The 15,246-nt window shown below is 41.6% G+C and overlaps 1 protein-coding gene across 2 annotated transcripts; it reads left to right on the top strand.

Annotated features, from left to right (window-relative positions):
* The first annotated feature begins 2,943 nt into the window (after nt 1-2,943).
* On the top strand, nt 2,944-13,212 carry LOC106562905 (RING finger protein 122). 2 transcript variants are annotated; one of them, XM_014127980.2, is made up of 6 exons: nt 2,944-3,331; nt 4,544-4,729; nt 10,141-10,186; nt 10,563-10,604; nt 10,754-10,836; nt 10,947-13,212. In XM_014127980.2, the coding sequence occupies exons 2-6, from the start codon at nt 4,620-4,622 to the stop codon at nt 11,059-11,061; spliced, it is 396 nt and encodes a 131-aa protein (XP_013983455.1). In that variant the 5' UTR covers nt 2,944-3,331; nt 4,544-4,619; the 3' UTR covers nt 11,062-13,212. The 2 variants fall into 2 exon arrangements, with proteins under 2 accessions (XP_013983455.1, XP_045545787.1); XM_045689831.1 differs by lacking the exon at nt 2,944-3,331 and having other exon boundaries at nt 4,395-4,729.
* The last annotated feature ends 2,034 nt before the right edge of the window (nt 13,213-15,246 follow it).

Genomic DNA, 15,246 nt, shown 5'->3' on the forward strand with positions numbered 1-15,246 from the left:
GTGCGTCCTCCGAAACACAACCCAGCAAAGCCACACTGATTCTTGACACAATGCCCGCTTAACCCGGAAGCCAGCCGCACCAATGTGCCTGAGGAAACACCGTACACCTGGCACTTTCACACCCTGTGAAGTTCATCAGAACTTCTTTCATCGGCACCCTAATAAACTGCATGGTTTCCCAAGTCGTAGTGGGAGGACCACACACCATATTTGAATTTGTATTGATATTTTATTAGGGATCCCCAATAGCTGCTGTCTTCTTCCTGGAGTGCAAACACATTAAGACACTTATATTACACACAAAACAAAATATAAAACAGCAAACACTGTTACACCACCACATTTCTACAACACAAAATGTATGATACCACTATACAACAATATTACAATGTACATGTGTAGAGAGTGTGTGCTAGCGCCCGTATGTGTATACGTGTGCCTGTACCTGTATGTGTGTCTCTTTACAGTCCTCGCTGTTTCATAATGTGTATTTTTATCTGTTTTTTAAATCTGATTGTACTGCTTGCATAAGTTACCTGATGTGGAATAGAGTTCAATGTAGTCATTGCTCTATGTAGTACTGTGCGCTTCCCAAATTGACTCCAAATTGACTTTGATATGATGGTTATTATATCAATATTTGTGCATAAAGGCGTTTCCACCGCCATTTCCCAAATAATACGTTTTACTCACACAAAAATATCCCACCAGATCGAGTGAACAGATGATCTGTCTGCATATATAAAATGACACAAAAATGTCCTGTTTCCATCCCAGCTGTCACGATTTGTTTTATACAATATGATTTAAAAATATATATTATTTAACCTTTATTTAACTAGGTGGATTCATTGAAAGGACAAAAACCGAGAGTGAAAATAAGTTGTTTGACCAAAGAAACTTTGACATTTTACATTTTAGTCATTTAGCAGACGCTCTTATCCAGAGCGACTTACAGTAGTGAATACATACATTTCATACATTTTTTTCACCGTACTGGTCCCCCGTGGGAATCGAACCCACAATCATGACGTTGCAAACACCATGCTCTACCAACTAAGCCACACGGGGGACAAGCATGGAGCATGGTTGTAAACATCAACTGAATGATTCCAAAACCATTTTCAATACGTTTGAATTCTTCATATTATCATACAATTCAATATATTTTGTTTACCTTTTTTTTTACTTGCATTACTACACTTTCGCTTTAAATCCAAAATTAAATCTAGAATCGGCTTCTTATATCGCAACAAAGCATCCTTCACTCATGCTGCCAAACATACCCTCGTAAAACTGACCATCCTACCGATCTTCGACTTTGGTGATGTCATCTATAAAATAGCCTCCAACACTCTACTCAACAAACTGGATGCAGTCTATCACAGTGCCATCCGTTTTGTCACCAAAGCCCCATACACTACCCACCATTGCAACCTGTACGCTTTCGTTGGTTGGCCCTCGCTTCATACTCGTCGCCAAACCCACTGGCTACAGGTTATCTACAAGTCTCTGCTAGGTAAAGCCCCGCCTTATCTCAGCTCACTGGTCACCATAGCAGCACCCATTCGTAGCACACGCTCCAGCAGGTATATGTCACTGGTCATCCCCAAAGCCAATTCTTCCTTTGGTCGTCTTTCCTTCCAGTTCTCTGCTGCCAATGACTGGAACGAACTGCAAAAATCTCTGAAGCTGGAAACACTTATCTCCCTCACTAGCTTTAAGCACCAGTTGTCAGAGCAGCTCACAGATCACTGCACCTGTACATACAGTAGCCCATCTGTAAACAGCCCATCTATCTACCTACCTCATCCCCATACTGTATTTATTTATTTATCTTGCTCCTTTGCACCCCAGTATCTCTACTTGCACATTCATCTTCTGCACATCTACCATTCCAGTGTTTAATTGGTATATTGTAATTACTTCGCCACCATGGCCTATTTATTGCCTTAACTCCCTTATCTTACCTCATTTGCACTCACTGTATATATACTTTTTGTTTTCTTTTGTTCTACTGTATTATTGACTGTATGTTCTGTTTATTGCATGTTTACTCTGTGTTGTTGTATGTGTCAAAATTGCTATGCTTTATCTTGGCCAGGTTGCAGTTGCAAATGAGAACTTGTTCTCAACTAGCCTACCTGGTTAAATAAAGGTGAAATAAAAATTTAAAAAATAATAATAATAATAATGTTTATACATTTACATATTTTTTTTTTCTTTTGGTACAATTATTTTGAACTCAAATTGGCTCAATAGGAGAAGGTGAGGAAAAATGATTTGTTTCCACTTTATACCTCTACAGGGTTGGTGGGCTGAGCTGAACGCAGGACGGTTGAGCTAATGTAGGTTAATGTGATTAGCATGAGGTTGTAAGTAACAAGAACATTTCCAAGGACATAGACATATCTGATATTAGCAGAAAGCTTAAATTCTTGTTACTCTAACTGCACTGTCCAATTTACAGTAGCTATTACAGTGAAAGAATACCATGCTATTATTTGAGGAAAGTGCACAGTTATGAACTTGAAATGTTATTTATAAACCAATTAGGCACATTTGGACAGACACACAACATTTAACAGAAATGCAATGGTTCATTGGATCAGTCTAAAACATTGCCCATACACTGCTGCCACCTAGTGGCCAAAATCTACATTGCGCCTGGATTCCTAAATCATATATTGGCCATTCTCTTGCATTTCAAAGATGATGGTACAAAAACAAAAACGCATGGTTTCTTCTTTGTATTATCCTTTACCAGATCGAATGTGTTATATTCTCCTACATTCATTTCACATTTCCACAAACTTCAGTGTTTCCTTTCAAATGGTATCAAGAATATGCATATAATTGCTTCAGGTCCTGAGCCACAGGCAGTTAGATTTGGGTAAGTCATTTTAGGCGAAAACTGAAAAAGAAAGGGGCGGATCCTTAAATTAATAGGCTTCCCTTACGGAATTAGCTGTACCGGTAATGTTGTGTATGACAATACCAAGGCAGGACTTCTCGCGTTACGAAAATAACAACAGATGTAGAATCCAGAAGTAAAATTGGCTACGGATGTGCATATGTCAACTTTTTTCTTTGTCTTTTTTTAAAGTCGCAAATGACCAGTATATCTCATGGCAACATTTTCATCTTTATGTCTGTTTTGGTTGGGACATTGGAAAAGAAGGACCATAGCGAGAGAGAGAAATTCCTACCGAAGGAAGAATGTATAGTCCAGCTGTGAGCCGCATCCATTCACGACGAACCACTGGTGTTAATGAAGAATAAACATGTTCTACCATCGAGGGGCAGTCTGTGAGCCTTCTTCGTTATAACGGTAATAATTTTACGCATAACACATTTGTTTCTGTTAACGTTTCTTGTTTTTCATAACATTTACTTAATCACTGTGTGCATTGTTTTGATGGTTTTGCAAGATCAAGTTATGAGCTGACACCACTGTGACTTTTTTATTTTACTGTATGATATGCTCAATTTTCGCTCATAACACCAGGTCTACTTGCATCACTTTATGTAATCGTTTCTATTACTAACACATTGGAAATTTTGACGACATATATCCTCTGTTGAAAATAAATTATATGATATTCAGTAATGGTATGTCATTGTCCCTTGGTGACTTTACGTCACTGTAAGTATGCGGTGTGCGCAACTTCTCTTGTGTGCGCAGATAGTTCTTGATATCCAAGTCTGTTTTATGGTAAGTTGAGACAACAGACAATAGTAAACTTATTGATTCTATCCTTTATATTACACACACTTATACATTTGCCTTCAAATTATCTTGGGGAAAAAAGTGGATTAAGTGTTTGGAAATCACAGTCTCTTCTAACAGTGACCCACACCAACATCCGTGCTTCAGAATGCACGCACACTGCGCGCACACACACATGCAGTGTGATCTCTGTTCTCTCAACCAATAAACTGAACACGTGCTGCTTGACCAATAGAGTTTAGGAATATAAACAGTCTGTAGGCAAGGGCTTACCTAGGGCAGTGTGTGCACGCATGTGAGCAGGTTGTTGTACTTGGACCAGGGCCTGAAAATACAGCTATTCTGTATTCATGCTGTACAGGCGTTCATGCTGTACAGTCGTACATCAGAAGACTAGGGCATCAGTAAACCCATATAGACAATAGTCACAGATTTGGATCAGCTCACCTTCCCCAATCCCACCTAACATTACATACAAACTGCCCTTAGATCAGTGTCTATTGGTAACTTCAAGTCTTTGGGGTCTACAATATCTTGCCAGCTGCACAGCACCTGAGCTACAGTATGTCTCGCCACAGACTGCATCACTTCCTGCTTTGTCAGCGCCTGTTGTCTTCTCCCTCACCCACAACAGAGACGGGCTGGGTTTCTTACTGTGTGTGTGTTGTGTTGTGTTGTGTTGTGTTGTGTTGTGTTATTCTGGTGTGAGTGCCGTGCGTTTGTTTGCATCCTTGCATTCTTTTTTTGTAATCAACATTCTTAACGTGCACGCTTTTCTGAAATTATTGAATGTTTGTGTGTGTCTCCCTCCAGGGTGTGTGTGTCTGGTTCACTGTCAGAGGGGAAGAATCATAGGTCACAGCAGGTCGGGGGCTAGAGGTTAGGGATCATGTCTGCCGTGGCGTTCCAGGACTTTCCTCTCAACATCTACATGGTCATCTTCGGGACAGGAGTCTTCGTCTTCATCCTCAGCCTCATCTTCTGCTGCTACTTCATCAGGTAAACATATCCCTCCATCTTTTTATCTATTTGTCTGTCTGTCTGTCTGCTAGTGTTGCACGGTATACCGAAACTTCCATACCTTTTTTATACTAAAATGTGAAAAACGGTTGGGTACTAGAATTGTGGTTACTCTCGGTAATTGTGCAAAATGTGTCTCACGGATCAAGTCTGTCTATCAGCGCAGCCGATGTCCCCCACAGAGCACACTGTGCCTACTCTACATACTTATTGATAGTCTGCACTGGGAATCTGGGCTGCATCATTTTTAGCTCCCCACTCATGCTGCACAGAAGTTACACACTTGAATAATGTGACATGGCATATAAAAATGTACTGTTAATTACTGTTCACAAAACAATTTCCATATAGACTAGAATAACTTTACAATGCAAGAAGACACCAGCTTTGTAGGCCAACTTTCCTTGCAGTCTGTGAAATCCAGGATCCTTTGGATGTCACCTACCCCATTGAATTTTAAATGAAAAAGGGCTAAGTTTAGGGTAAGCGTTAAGGTTAGGTTTTAGGGTAGGGACATCCCAAGGATTCAGGGTTGCACTGACCCTTTCCCTGCTAGCTTACAGCTGAAACTATCATCAATTCACTACCCTCGTACTTTCTTTGTGATAATATCCAAACCATACCGCAAAATATGTTGATTTCAAAGCTGATTGCCACCAAAAACTTTATTCATTCACTTAATCGGTCTCCCTCACATCTCTCCCTCAGCGAACTGAGGCTGAGGGCTCTGGCTCATGAATGAGTCATTACTGGTTAAAGAGACAGCACACACTTTTATAAAAGAAGCCACTTCTATGCAAATGTTGATCAGTACAATGAAATAAATGCCACATGGAAATCAATCCCATGAAATCAGTTAAAATAAGCACAATAACTCAATGCATGCGCATACACATTTATGGTAAATAATGCAAGTGACTTCAATGGCTAATTTCTCTGAACAGGGGGACAACACCAGATTCACATGGAATGCGTTACAGTACGAAGGATGAAGAAACAATACTCCCAGCAGCAGCTGCATATTACTTGTCAGATATAGAGAACTGATACTGTATACTGGTTGTTGGTGTGGGGTAGGCATGGGGTGTTGTGGCTTTTGATACTTTTATTGGATTCCTCATGTCTTACTCATTGTTAGGAGGAATGGTGGTCCAAATCGAATGTTAGGTACTGTATTTATGGAAGACTATATTTTTATTCATTTTATTTAACCTTTATTTAACTAGGCAAGTCAGTTAGGAACAAATTCTTATTTACAATGATGGCCTAGCAAAAGGCAAAAGGCCTCCTGCGGGGACAGGGTTCTGGGGTTAAATATAAAAAATAAATACAATATAAATATAGGACAAAACACACATCACAACGAGACAACACAACGCTACATAAAGAGAGAGACCTAAGACAACAACATAGCAAGGCAGCAACACATGACAACACAGCATGGTAGAAACACAATATAACAACAAAATGGTAGCAACACAACATGGTAGCAGCACAAAACATGGTACAAACATTATTGGGCACAGACTACAGCACAAAGGACAAGAAGGTAGAGACAACAATACATCATGCAAAGTAGCCACAACTGTCAGTAAGAGTGTCCATGATTGAGTCTGAATGAAGAGATTGAGATAAAACTGTCCAGTTTGAGTGTTTGTTGCAGCTCGTTCCAGTCGCTAGCTGCAGCGAACTGAAAAGAGGAGCGACCCAGGGATGTGTGTGCTTTGGGAACCTTTATGTGACTGGCAGAACGGAGGATGAGGGCTGCAGTAGATATCTCAGATGGGGGGAGGGAGGCCTAAGAGGGTTTAATAAATAAGCATCAACCAGTGGGTCTTGCGACGGGTATACAGAGATGACCAGTTTACAGAGGAGTATAGAGTGCAGGGATGTGTCCTGTAAGGAGCATTGGTGGCAAATCTGATGGCCGAATGGTAAAGAACATCTAGCCGCTCGAGAGAACCCTTACCTGCCGATCTATAAATTATGTCTCAGTAATCTAGCATGGGTAGGATGGTCATCTGAATCAGGGTTAGTTTGGCAGCTGGGGTGAAAGAGGAGCAATTACGATAGAGGAAACCAAGTCTAGATTTAACTTTAGCCTGCAGCTTTGATATGTGCTGAGAGAAGGACAGTGCACCGTCTAGCCCTACTCCCAAGTACTTGTATGAGGTGAGTAACTCAAGCTCTAAACCCTGAGAGGTAGTAATAACACCTGTGGGAAGAGGGACATTCTTCTTACCAAACCACATGACCTTTGTTTTGGAGGTGTTCAGAACAAGGTTAAGATTAGAGAAATATTTTTGGACACTAAGAAAGCTTTGTTGTAGAGCGTTTAACACAAAATCCAAGGAGGGGCCAGCTGAGTATAAGACTATCATCTGCATATAAATGGATGAGAGAGCTTCCTACTGCCTGAGCTATGTTGTTGATGTAAATTGAGAAGAGCGTGGGGCTTAGGATCGAGCCTTTGTGTAGTCCCTTGCTGACAGGCAGTGGCTGAGACAGATGATTTTCTGACTTTATACACTGCATTCTTTGAGAGAGGTAATTAGCAAACCAGCACGAAGACCCCTCAGAGACACCAATACTCCTTAGCCCGGCCCACAAGAATGGAATGGTCTACCGTATCAAAAGCTTTGGCCAAGTCAATAAAAATAGCAGCACAATATTCCTTAAAATCAAGGGCAATGGTGACATCATTGAGCACCTTTAAGGTTGCAGTAACATATCCATATCCTGAGCAGAAACCGGTTTGCATACCTGCGGGAATACTATAGACATCAAGAAAGGCAGTCAGTTGATTATTGACAAGTTTTTCCAGCTGACAGCTGAGGAAACTGTGGGTTTGCACAAATCAAAGAATTTCTGCACAAACTGTCAGAAACCGTCTCAGGGAAGCTCATTTGCATGCTCATCATCCTCACCAGGGTCTTGACCCGACTGCAGTTCGGCGTTGTAACCGACTTCAGTGGGTAAATGCTCACCTTCGATGGCCATTGGCACACTGGAGAAGTGTGCTCTTCATGGATGAATCCGGGTTTCAACTGTAGCAGGCAAATGGCATTGGCGTTGTGTGGTATGGCGTTGTGTGGGCGAGCGGTTTGCTGATGTCAATATTGTGAACAGAGTGCCCCATGGTGGTAGTGGGGTTATGGTATGGGCTGGCATAAGCTATGGACAATGAGCACAATTGCATTTTATTGATGACAATTTCAATGCATAGAGATACTGTGACGAGACCCTGAGGCCCATTGTCATGCCATTCATCCACCGCCATCACCTCATGTTTCAGCATGGTAATGCACAGGCCCATGTCACAAGGATCTCTACACAATTCCTGGAAGCTGAAAATGTCCCAGTTCTTCCATGGCCTGTATACTCATCAGACATGTCACCCATTGAGCCTGTTTGTGATGCTCTTGATCCACATGTACCACAGTGTTCCAGTTCCCACCAATATCCAGAAACTTCACATGGCCATTGTAGAGGAGTGTGACAACATTCCACAGGCCACAGTCAACAGCCTGATCAACTCTATGCGAAGGAGATGTGTCGCGCTGCATGAGTCAAATGGTGGTCACACCAGATACTGACTGGTTTTCTGATCCATGCCACTACCTTTTTTTAAAGGTATCTGTGACCAACAAAATCTGTATTCCCAGTCATGTCAAATCCATAGATTTCCTTATATGAACTGTAAGTCAGTAAAATCTTACAAATTGTTGCATGTTGCGTTTATATTTTTGTTCAGTGTAGATCCCCATGGATCTTGAAATGTCAGCAATGTGTTTGCATGAGTGTGTGTGTGTGTGACTGTTATTACTGTTACTGTGACTAAGGCTTCTCTAAAAAGCTCTTTAGAATGAGGTCCAGGCTATTGTTGTCATGGGGGACTCCTCACCCGTCCCTCAGTTTCCTCTGTCCTTAAGTATTTCCCAACTCAAACAATCAGCTGCAGATGATTATCAGCCTGGTTTGTCCCTGAGTCTATTTAAGGCCTCAGGCAGCAGCCCCACGGTTGGAAGTAAATGTAGGGTCCTCCTCCTATCCTGAACCTCCCACACATAGGGCCCTATAAAATCTGCGAAGCAGAGAACGCGGGACGGGATCACGGAATCCAGACATTAAAACGGAATTCAACAATATTCAAAATTGTATTTAACTTAGTAGGGAATCAACTAAATGTATTGAAAATGAATTAATTTGCCCAAGTTTATCATAAGACTATAAATAGTGATTCGTATTTCCTGAAACTTTCTGAAGAGTCAACGAGAATTGCTCTGGTCTGTGAAATGTGCAGTGCGTGTGTCTACCACATTGTGTAGCCTTTAGCGATGATGCTAATGAAAAGTCTTCTGGTAGATAGAAATTTGCCTTTCCCAAAAACCTCAATCAAATGTTAACTACAAAGTAACCTATGCTTACCTGGCAGAATTATAACATTATTATTTGCATCAATCCAGTGGGTATTTGTTTTGCAAACTCTACCGTCACAACAAAAAAAACACTAGACAACAGCCTCTTGCTAGTTGCACACTGCAATTAAAGGGTAACTACACACAAAAATCGAAATTTCTCTATTTATCCCAGACCTCAAAAAGTGGTCTCCTGATGTGGTTTAAGCATTGTTGTGGACTCACAAAACTTCTAAATTGGATGGTCTATTTTCAAAAAGTGTGATTTTGAGAGCGAAAACCAAAGAAAAAACTGAAAAAGGAAATCTGAAATAACTAAATGGAGAAAACAGAATTTGGGAAAAACTAAACGGAATCAGGCAAAAAATAAAACTGATATTATAGGGCCCTACACACACGTATACAAACACACACAGTAGACAAATGCACATTCACACACACACATGCACATTTTAAGACACGAATAGAAGGATGAATGTCTATTGTTTTCGTCTGTGTTGTGACAAAGAGGATATACCACAGTGGTAACTGGAGACTGCTCTGGCTCTGAAGAGTTATTGAGCCTTAATGAAGTGAGATTGTGTTCAGTGTGAACAACACAGCACTGTGTCCAGGGTATGACCCTCTTTGCTCCACAATGTGGTCCTTTCAAAGTGGCAGAGAGGAAAGGAGAGGCATTATGCCCATTGAAACTGAGTTGGCACAGCGGGCACGAGTCCCTTTACTACATCTGTTTGATGAAAACGTGCTACCGTATATGGTCATTTTTACACAGAATTATTATTTGGCGATCAGTGCACGTTAAAAGTAAAAATAAAATTTTGACTAGGGCCAATCGTTTCAGCTTATGTACCTCTAGGGTGATTACAGACAGGTTCATTGATGAAACCACTGTCTGTCCCTACGTCTGCCTGTCTTCTTACTCAGTTGTACTAAAAGTCTCTCCTCTCTTTCTGCTCTCCTCCCTCCCAGTAAACTGAGGCACCAGGCTCAGCGAGAGAGGTTTGGATACAAAGCGGTAAGCCACGTCACAACACCACAAAAAAAGTCACATTCCTGAACTGTCTTCTATAAGTCAGTCATGTTCAACACACTGCACGTATAACACAATTACTTCATGACACGTTTGCATACAAACTCAGGGTGCCTTCCAGGTCACCTTTTTTGCAGTCGTGCTGTGCATATAATCAGAAGCACAATGCCTGGAGAATTGTTTAAAATCTCAGGAATACATTACAGAAATATATTGTAACTGCAATGAAGACCGCCCCACATCAATCCTCAAAAACATTCCACTGATCTTTTAAACACCCCTTCATCTTGTGAATAGAAAACCTGTTTCATTCCATATTTGTCTCACAATTCTAGCGGTAATCACTGATGCTTTTTCACAGGTGGTATTCAAAGGGGATACAAAGAAACTGAATCTACACGGGGTAAGTTTGTTATTCTTCTTTCCATTATGCTTCTGTTTAGTGCAGATGCTTTTTACACTCTCCAACCACCTTCTCTCTCTCGCTCTCGCTCCCCTGGTTTCTCTCTCTTTCTCTCTCCATTGCTCTCCCTCTACTTCTCTCCATCACAGCACACATGTGCAGTGTGCTTGGAGGACTTCAGAGTGAAAGATGAGCTAGGAGTGTTGCCATGCCAACATGCCTTTCACCGGAGGCAAGTGTCGCCTCACCTCACACCAAGCAGATGGAATTTATGTGTCAGATGTGTGTGTCTGTGTGTGCGTGTGTATATTTGTCTCACTGAATTGTTGTTTGCCCCTGTAGTTGCCTGGTGAAGTGGCTGGAGGTGCGCTGTGTGTGTCCCATGTGTAACAAGCCCATCACTGGACCACCTGAACATCACCACAGCCTGGGCACACTACTGGATGAACTGGTGTAGCGCATTGCTATGGCGATACAGTTCGAACGGAGTGGTGTTACGTTGCTATGACAACACAGTTGGAATAGACTGGTCTAACAGACCATACGGACTATACGTCGTTAAAGTGAATTTACCGGACAAACTGTTCTTAAGGTCCAGGGAGATAACCACAACAATGGAGAAAAAAATATTCAGATTTCAGACCCTCATGTGTTGATAACGAGACGGGACCCAGAGCATTATGGGTACTGTCATATATCATACTCAAGTGGAGTCAGTCATTTAATGACTGACTGCCCAAACCTCTACAGTGCTCACTCAACCAGTTTCAGGAATGAGTGCAGGATTCCCAAACCAAACTCTTGGACTAAAATTTCCCTCTCAACCCTCAGTCACTGTCTGGACGAGGGGCTACCTGTTGAGGGAGAACTTCAGGTAACTCATGGGCCACATTGCAGAACGCCCAGATAAAGAAATATGATGTAGAACAGACATGGCTCTCTGAAATGTAGAGTGAGGAATCATGTCAGCTCTATTTGTGGCATTTCTATCTGCAACATCCAGTATGTTGCACCCTGGGGATGATGAAATACATTTATTATTATTGTGACACGTTTCCTGCCGACTACACTGTGGGTGTGTGTGTGCGTCTGACAGATCTGCATCCTGCTTATATTAAGTGTGACACACTCCTGTTTTGACCTGTCAGAGGAACCGACAACGACAATGTATTTATTCTGACCAGTATTTCCTATAGATTTGCCAAACAAGCCTTTGCAGTTTATTGTATTTAGAATGAAGAGATATTTGAACGCATTCCTTTCTGCATGGTAAACTGAACTGAAGCACTGCCCAATAGCTAAGTCGACATTCCCTACATGTACATTGCAAAGATTTTTCTATTCAAATGGAAATAATAAGACTATCTGCTTTTGTAAATATGAGAAAAAGTCTATGGGTCCTGATTTGTTCTATGTCCTACCGTGTTTCTGGTGTGTGAATGAACAGTCCTCTACTGTGTATGTAGAGGCAGGAGGAAGAGAAACACACCTCACCTGCCTTAAACCCCCTCTCACCTCTGGGTCTGCTCTGAGATACGACATGGGCCATGACCCAATACTTCAACCATTCCCCTTCCGCAAAGTAATCACTGACCTTCCACTACATAGCTTCCATCAATACAGTCAAGTCAGATCTGTGACTATTTAGTAAAAGAGGTTGAAAGGGTGCATTTTTTAAAGTATTGGAACAGGTCCATGGATTTTACAGTCCTGTTTCAGTTGCCATGTTTGTGCTCCTGTGAATGTTTCAGGGGTCACTTCTCAACACCATCCATCTCTTCATCACAGAGTGTTATTAATGGACTGCCCTCATACGAACAGTTACACCATGAAGCCTGGAAGGGTCACTAGACTATTGTCACTAGAGGGCCAGTCTGTCTCTGCTTTTACCGTACTTGACATGACAATTACAAAGGAGTTGGCTGAAGCAGGCACCCAAGCTACTAAGTGGCCAGGCTAGAGCGAACAAGTGACAATATTTAATGGGAACTGACAAACAAATTTGTGTGCCATCTGTTAGGGGTTAACCCTTTACACTCGTACCTGTATACCGGTTGAAAAGTGAGTATTTGGACACTGATAAGCGCCTAAATTGGAACACAGTGGCTGTACAGTAACTTGCTATACATGACGTCAGAGCTCAGGGTCTCCACTTCATAGCTCTGTATGGGTTTTGACTGACAGCGGTTCTGAACTTGACCGCTGCGCTCGACAAGAAGTACAAATCAAAATAAATGTGTATTTGTCACGTAAACGTTTACATTTTAGTCTTTTAGCAGACGCCCTTATCCAGAGCGACGTGAGTGCATACATTTTCATACTTTTTCCATACAACAGGTGTAGACTAACAGTGAAATGGTTACTTATGGGTCCCACTTACTTATGGATTCCAACAATGCGGAGTTAAGATAAAGATCAAAAATACATTTTTTTAAAATGAAATAGGGACATGAGGAATAAATACACACTGAGTAAAAGTATACATGTAAAAGTGTAATAATGTAAAAGTGTAATGAGTAAAAGTAACATGGATTTATACAGGGAGTACCAGGTCGATGTGCAGGGGTACAAGGTAATTGAGGTTGCTATGTACATATACACTGAGTGTACAACACATTAGGAATACCTGCTCTTTCCATGACATAGAATGACCAGGTTAATCCAGGTGAAAGCTATGAGCCCTTCTTGATGTCACTTGTTAAATACACTTCAATCAGTGTAGATGAAGGGGAGGTGATAGGTTAAAGAAGGATTTTTAAGCTTTGAGACAATTGAGACATGGATTGTGAAGTGCCATTCTGAGGGTGAATGGGCAAGATAAACGATTTTGTCTTTGAACAGGGTATGGTAGTAGGCGCCAGGCACACCGGTTTGAGTGTATCAAGAACTGCAACAGTGTTGGGTCTTTCACACTCAACAGCTTCCCCTGTGTATCAAGAATGGTCCACCACCCAAAGGACATCCAGCTGACTTGACAACTGTATTTATTATAGATCCCCATTAGCCAACGCAGCAGATACTCTTCCTGGGGTCCAGCAAAATTCAACTGTGGGAAGCTTGGAGTCAACATGGGCCAGCATCCCTGTGGAACGCTTTCGACACCTTGTAGAGTCCATGCCCCCGACAAACTGAGGCTATTCTGAGGGCAAAAGGGGGTGCAACTCAATATAAGGAAGGTGTTCCTAATGTATGGAACATTCAGTGTAGGTAGGGGTAAAGTGACTAGGCAACAGGATAGATAAGACACAGTAGCAGCAGCGTATGTGGTGTCAGTATTCATGTGTGTGTATGGGCGTACGTAGTGTGTGAGTCCAGTGTGTGTGCATAGTGCAAGAGAGTTAGTAGGAGGATCTGAGGGCCCATGCCAAATCTTTTCTGCCTCCTGAGGGGGGAAGAGACGCTGACGGGCCCTCTTCACAACTGTGAGGACCATGCTAATTCCTTAGTGATGTAGACACCAAGAAACTCGAAGCTCTCGATCCGCTCCACTACAGCGCCATTGATGTGGATGGGGGCGTGCTCGCCCCTTTGTTTCCTGTAGTCCACAATCAAGTCCTTTGTCTTGCTGAAGTTGAGGGAGAGGTTGTTGTCCTGGCACTACATTGCCAGATCTCTGATCTCATCCCTATAGGCTTCCAGTCTGTGCTAGCGAAACAGTCCTGTTTGAGTTTTTGTTCTGGTACTTCCTGTTTGAGTTGCCCCCATCCCTCCCACCATTTGGCAATTTAGTTATTTTTTTAGTCTGAGTGAGGGAAATGCTGTAAATTATGAGGACTCTATGTATTTTGAAAGATGAGACGTTGAGGATTGTAATAAATACCACTTGGTTGCCTATGTTTGTTGTATTACGAAGAAAGATTGCCGAGGACCTGGCATCCGAATGCACTCGTGATTCCATTCTTTGCGCACCAAAATTATGATCTGCTTCTCTGAATTGCCTTGTGAAAGCCTAACACTGTATGATCATATTTTATAATTTAGCTAGTCATGTTGCCAATAGAACAAGCTTTCAAATTATGCCCACTTGACCCAGATTTGGGATTTATAATGCACCATTTTTTGAATTGCATAAACAACAACAGTAATTGTGTAAAGGTGGGGACGCAGGGTTGTGTTCCAAACAAAACAACTACAAGTGTCCTTGCTCTAGTTCCTCAACGGCACAGCTAGGAAAGCAACAAAAAAAAGCACCTTACAGTTGAAGAATCTTCTTTGAGTCTTAAAAGTTAATTTAAATTACTTAGGAACTGTGCACACTTTAGAGAATATTCTTATGTTACTGAATGTAAAGCTATTTTGTAGGCAAACTGAATGCGCACAACAGTAAACCGATAATCTCATAGATAACCTCACCTGAATACCATATTCATAATGTATCAACAATATTTGATACATTATGAATATGGTATTCAGGTGAGGTTATCTATGAGATTTATCGGTTTACTGTTGTGCGCATTCAGTTTGCCTACAAAATAGCTTTACACACATACCTCAATGGAATATTAAACTTTGTGTAACACAGAGCCGTAACAACATCATTATCAACAAATGCGGCGAAAGTACAGTAAATGTAAAATGCACATAAAAACAACAGTGTAATGTTTGGATTCAGGCTTGTCCGACAATCTCCAAACTATTCCCT

The sequence above is a fragment of the Salmo salar genome, chromosome ssa11 (assembly GCF_905237065.1).
Source record: "Salmo salar chromosome ssa11, Ssal_v3.1, whole genome shotgun sequence".
Classification (NCBI taxonomy): Eukaryota; Metazoa; Chordata; class Actinopteri; order Salmoniformes; family Salmonidae; genus Salmo; species Salmo salar.

Coding starts and splice junctions, on each gene's coding strand:
- LOC106562905 (XM_014127980.2), top strand. CDS start 4,620: ATGTCTGCCGTGGCGTTCCAGGACTTTCCTCTCAACATCTACATGGTC. Junction 10,187..10,562: donor AGAGGTTTGGATACAAAGCG/GTAAGCCACGTC, acceptor GCTTTTTCACAG/GTGGTATTCAAAGGGGATAC. Junction 10,837..10,946: donor CAACATGCCTTTCACCGGAG/GCAAGTGTCGCC, acceptor TTGCCCCTGTAG/TTGCCTGGTGAAGTGGCTGG.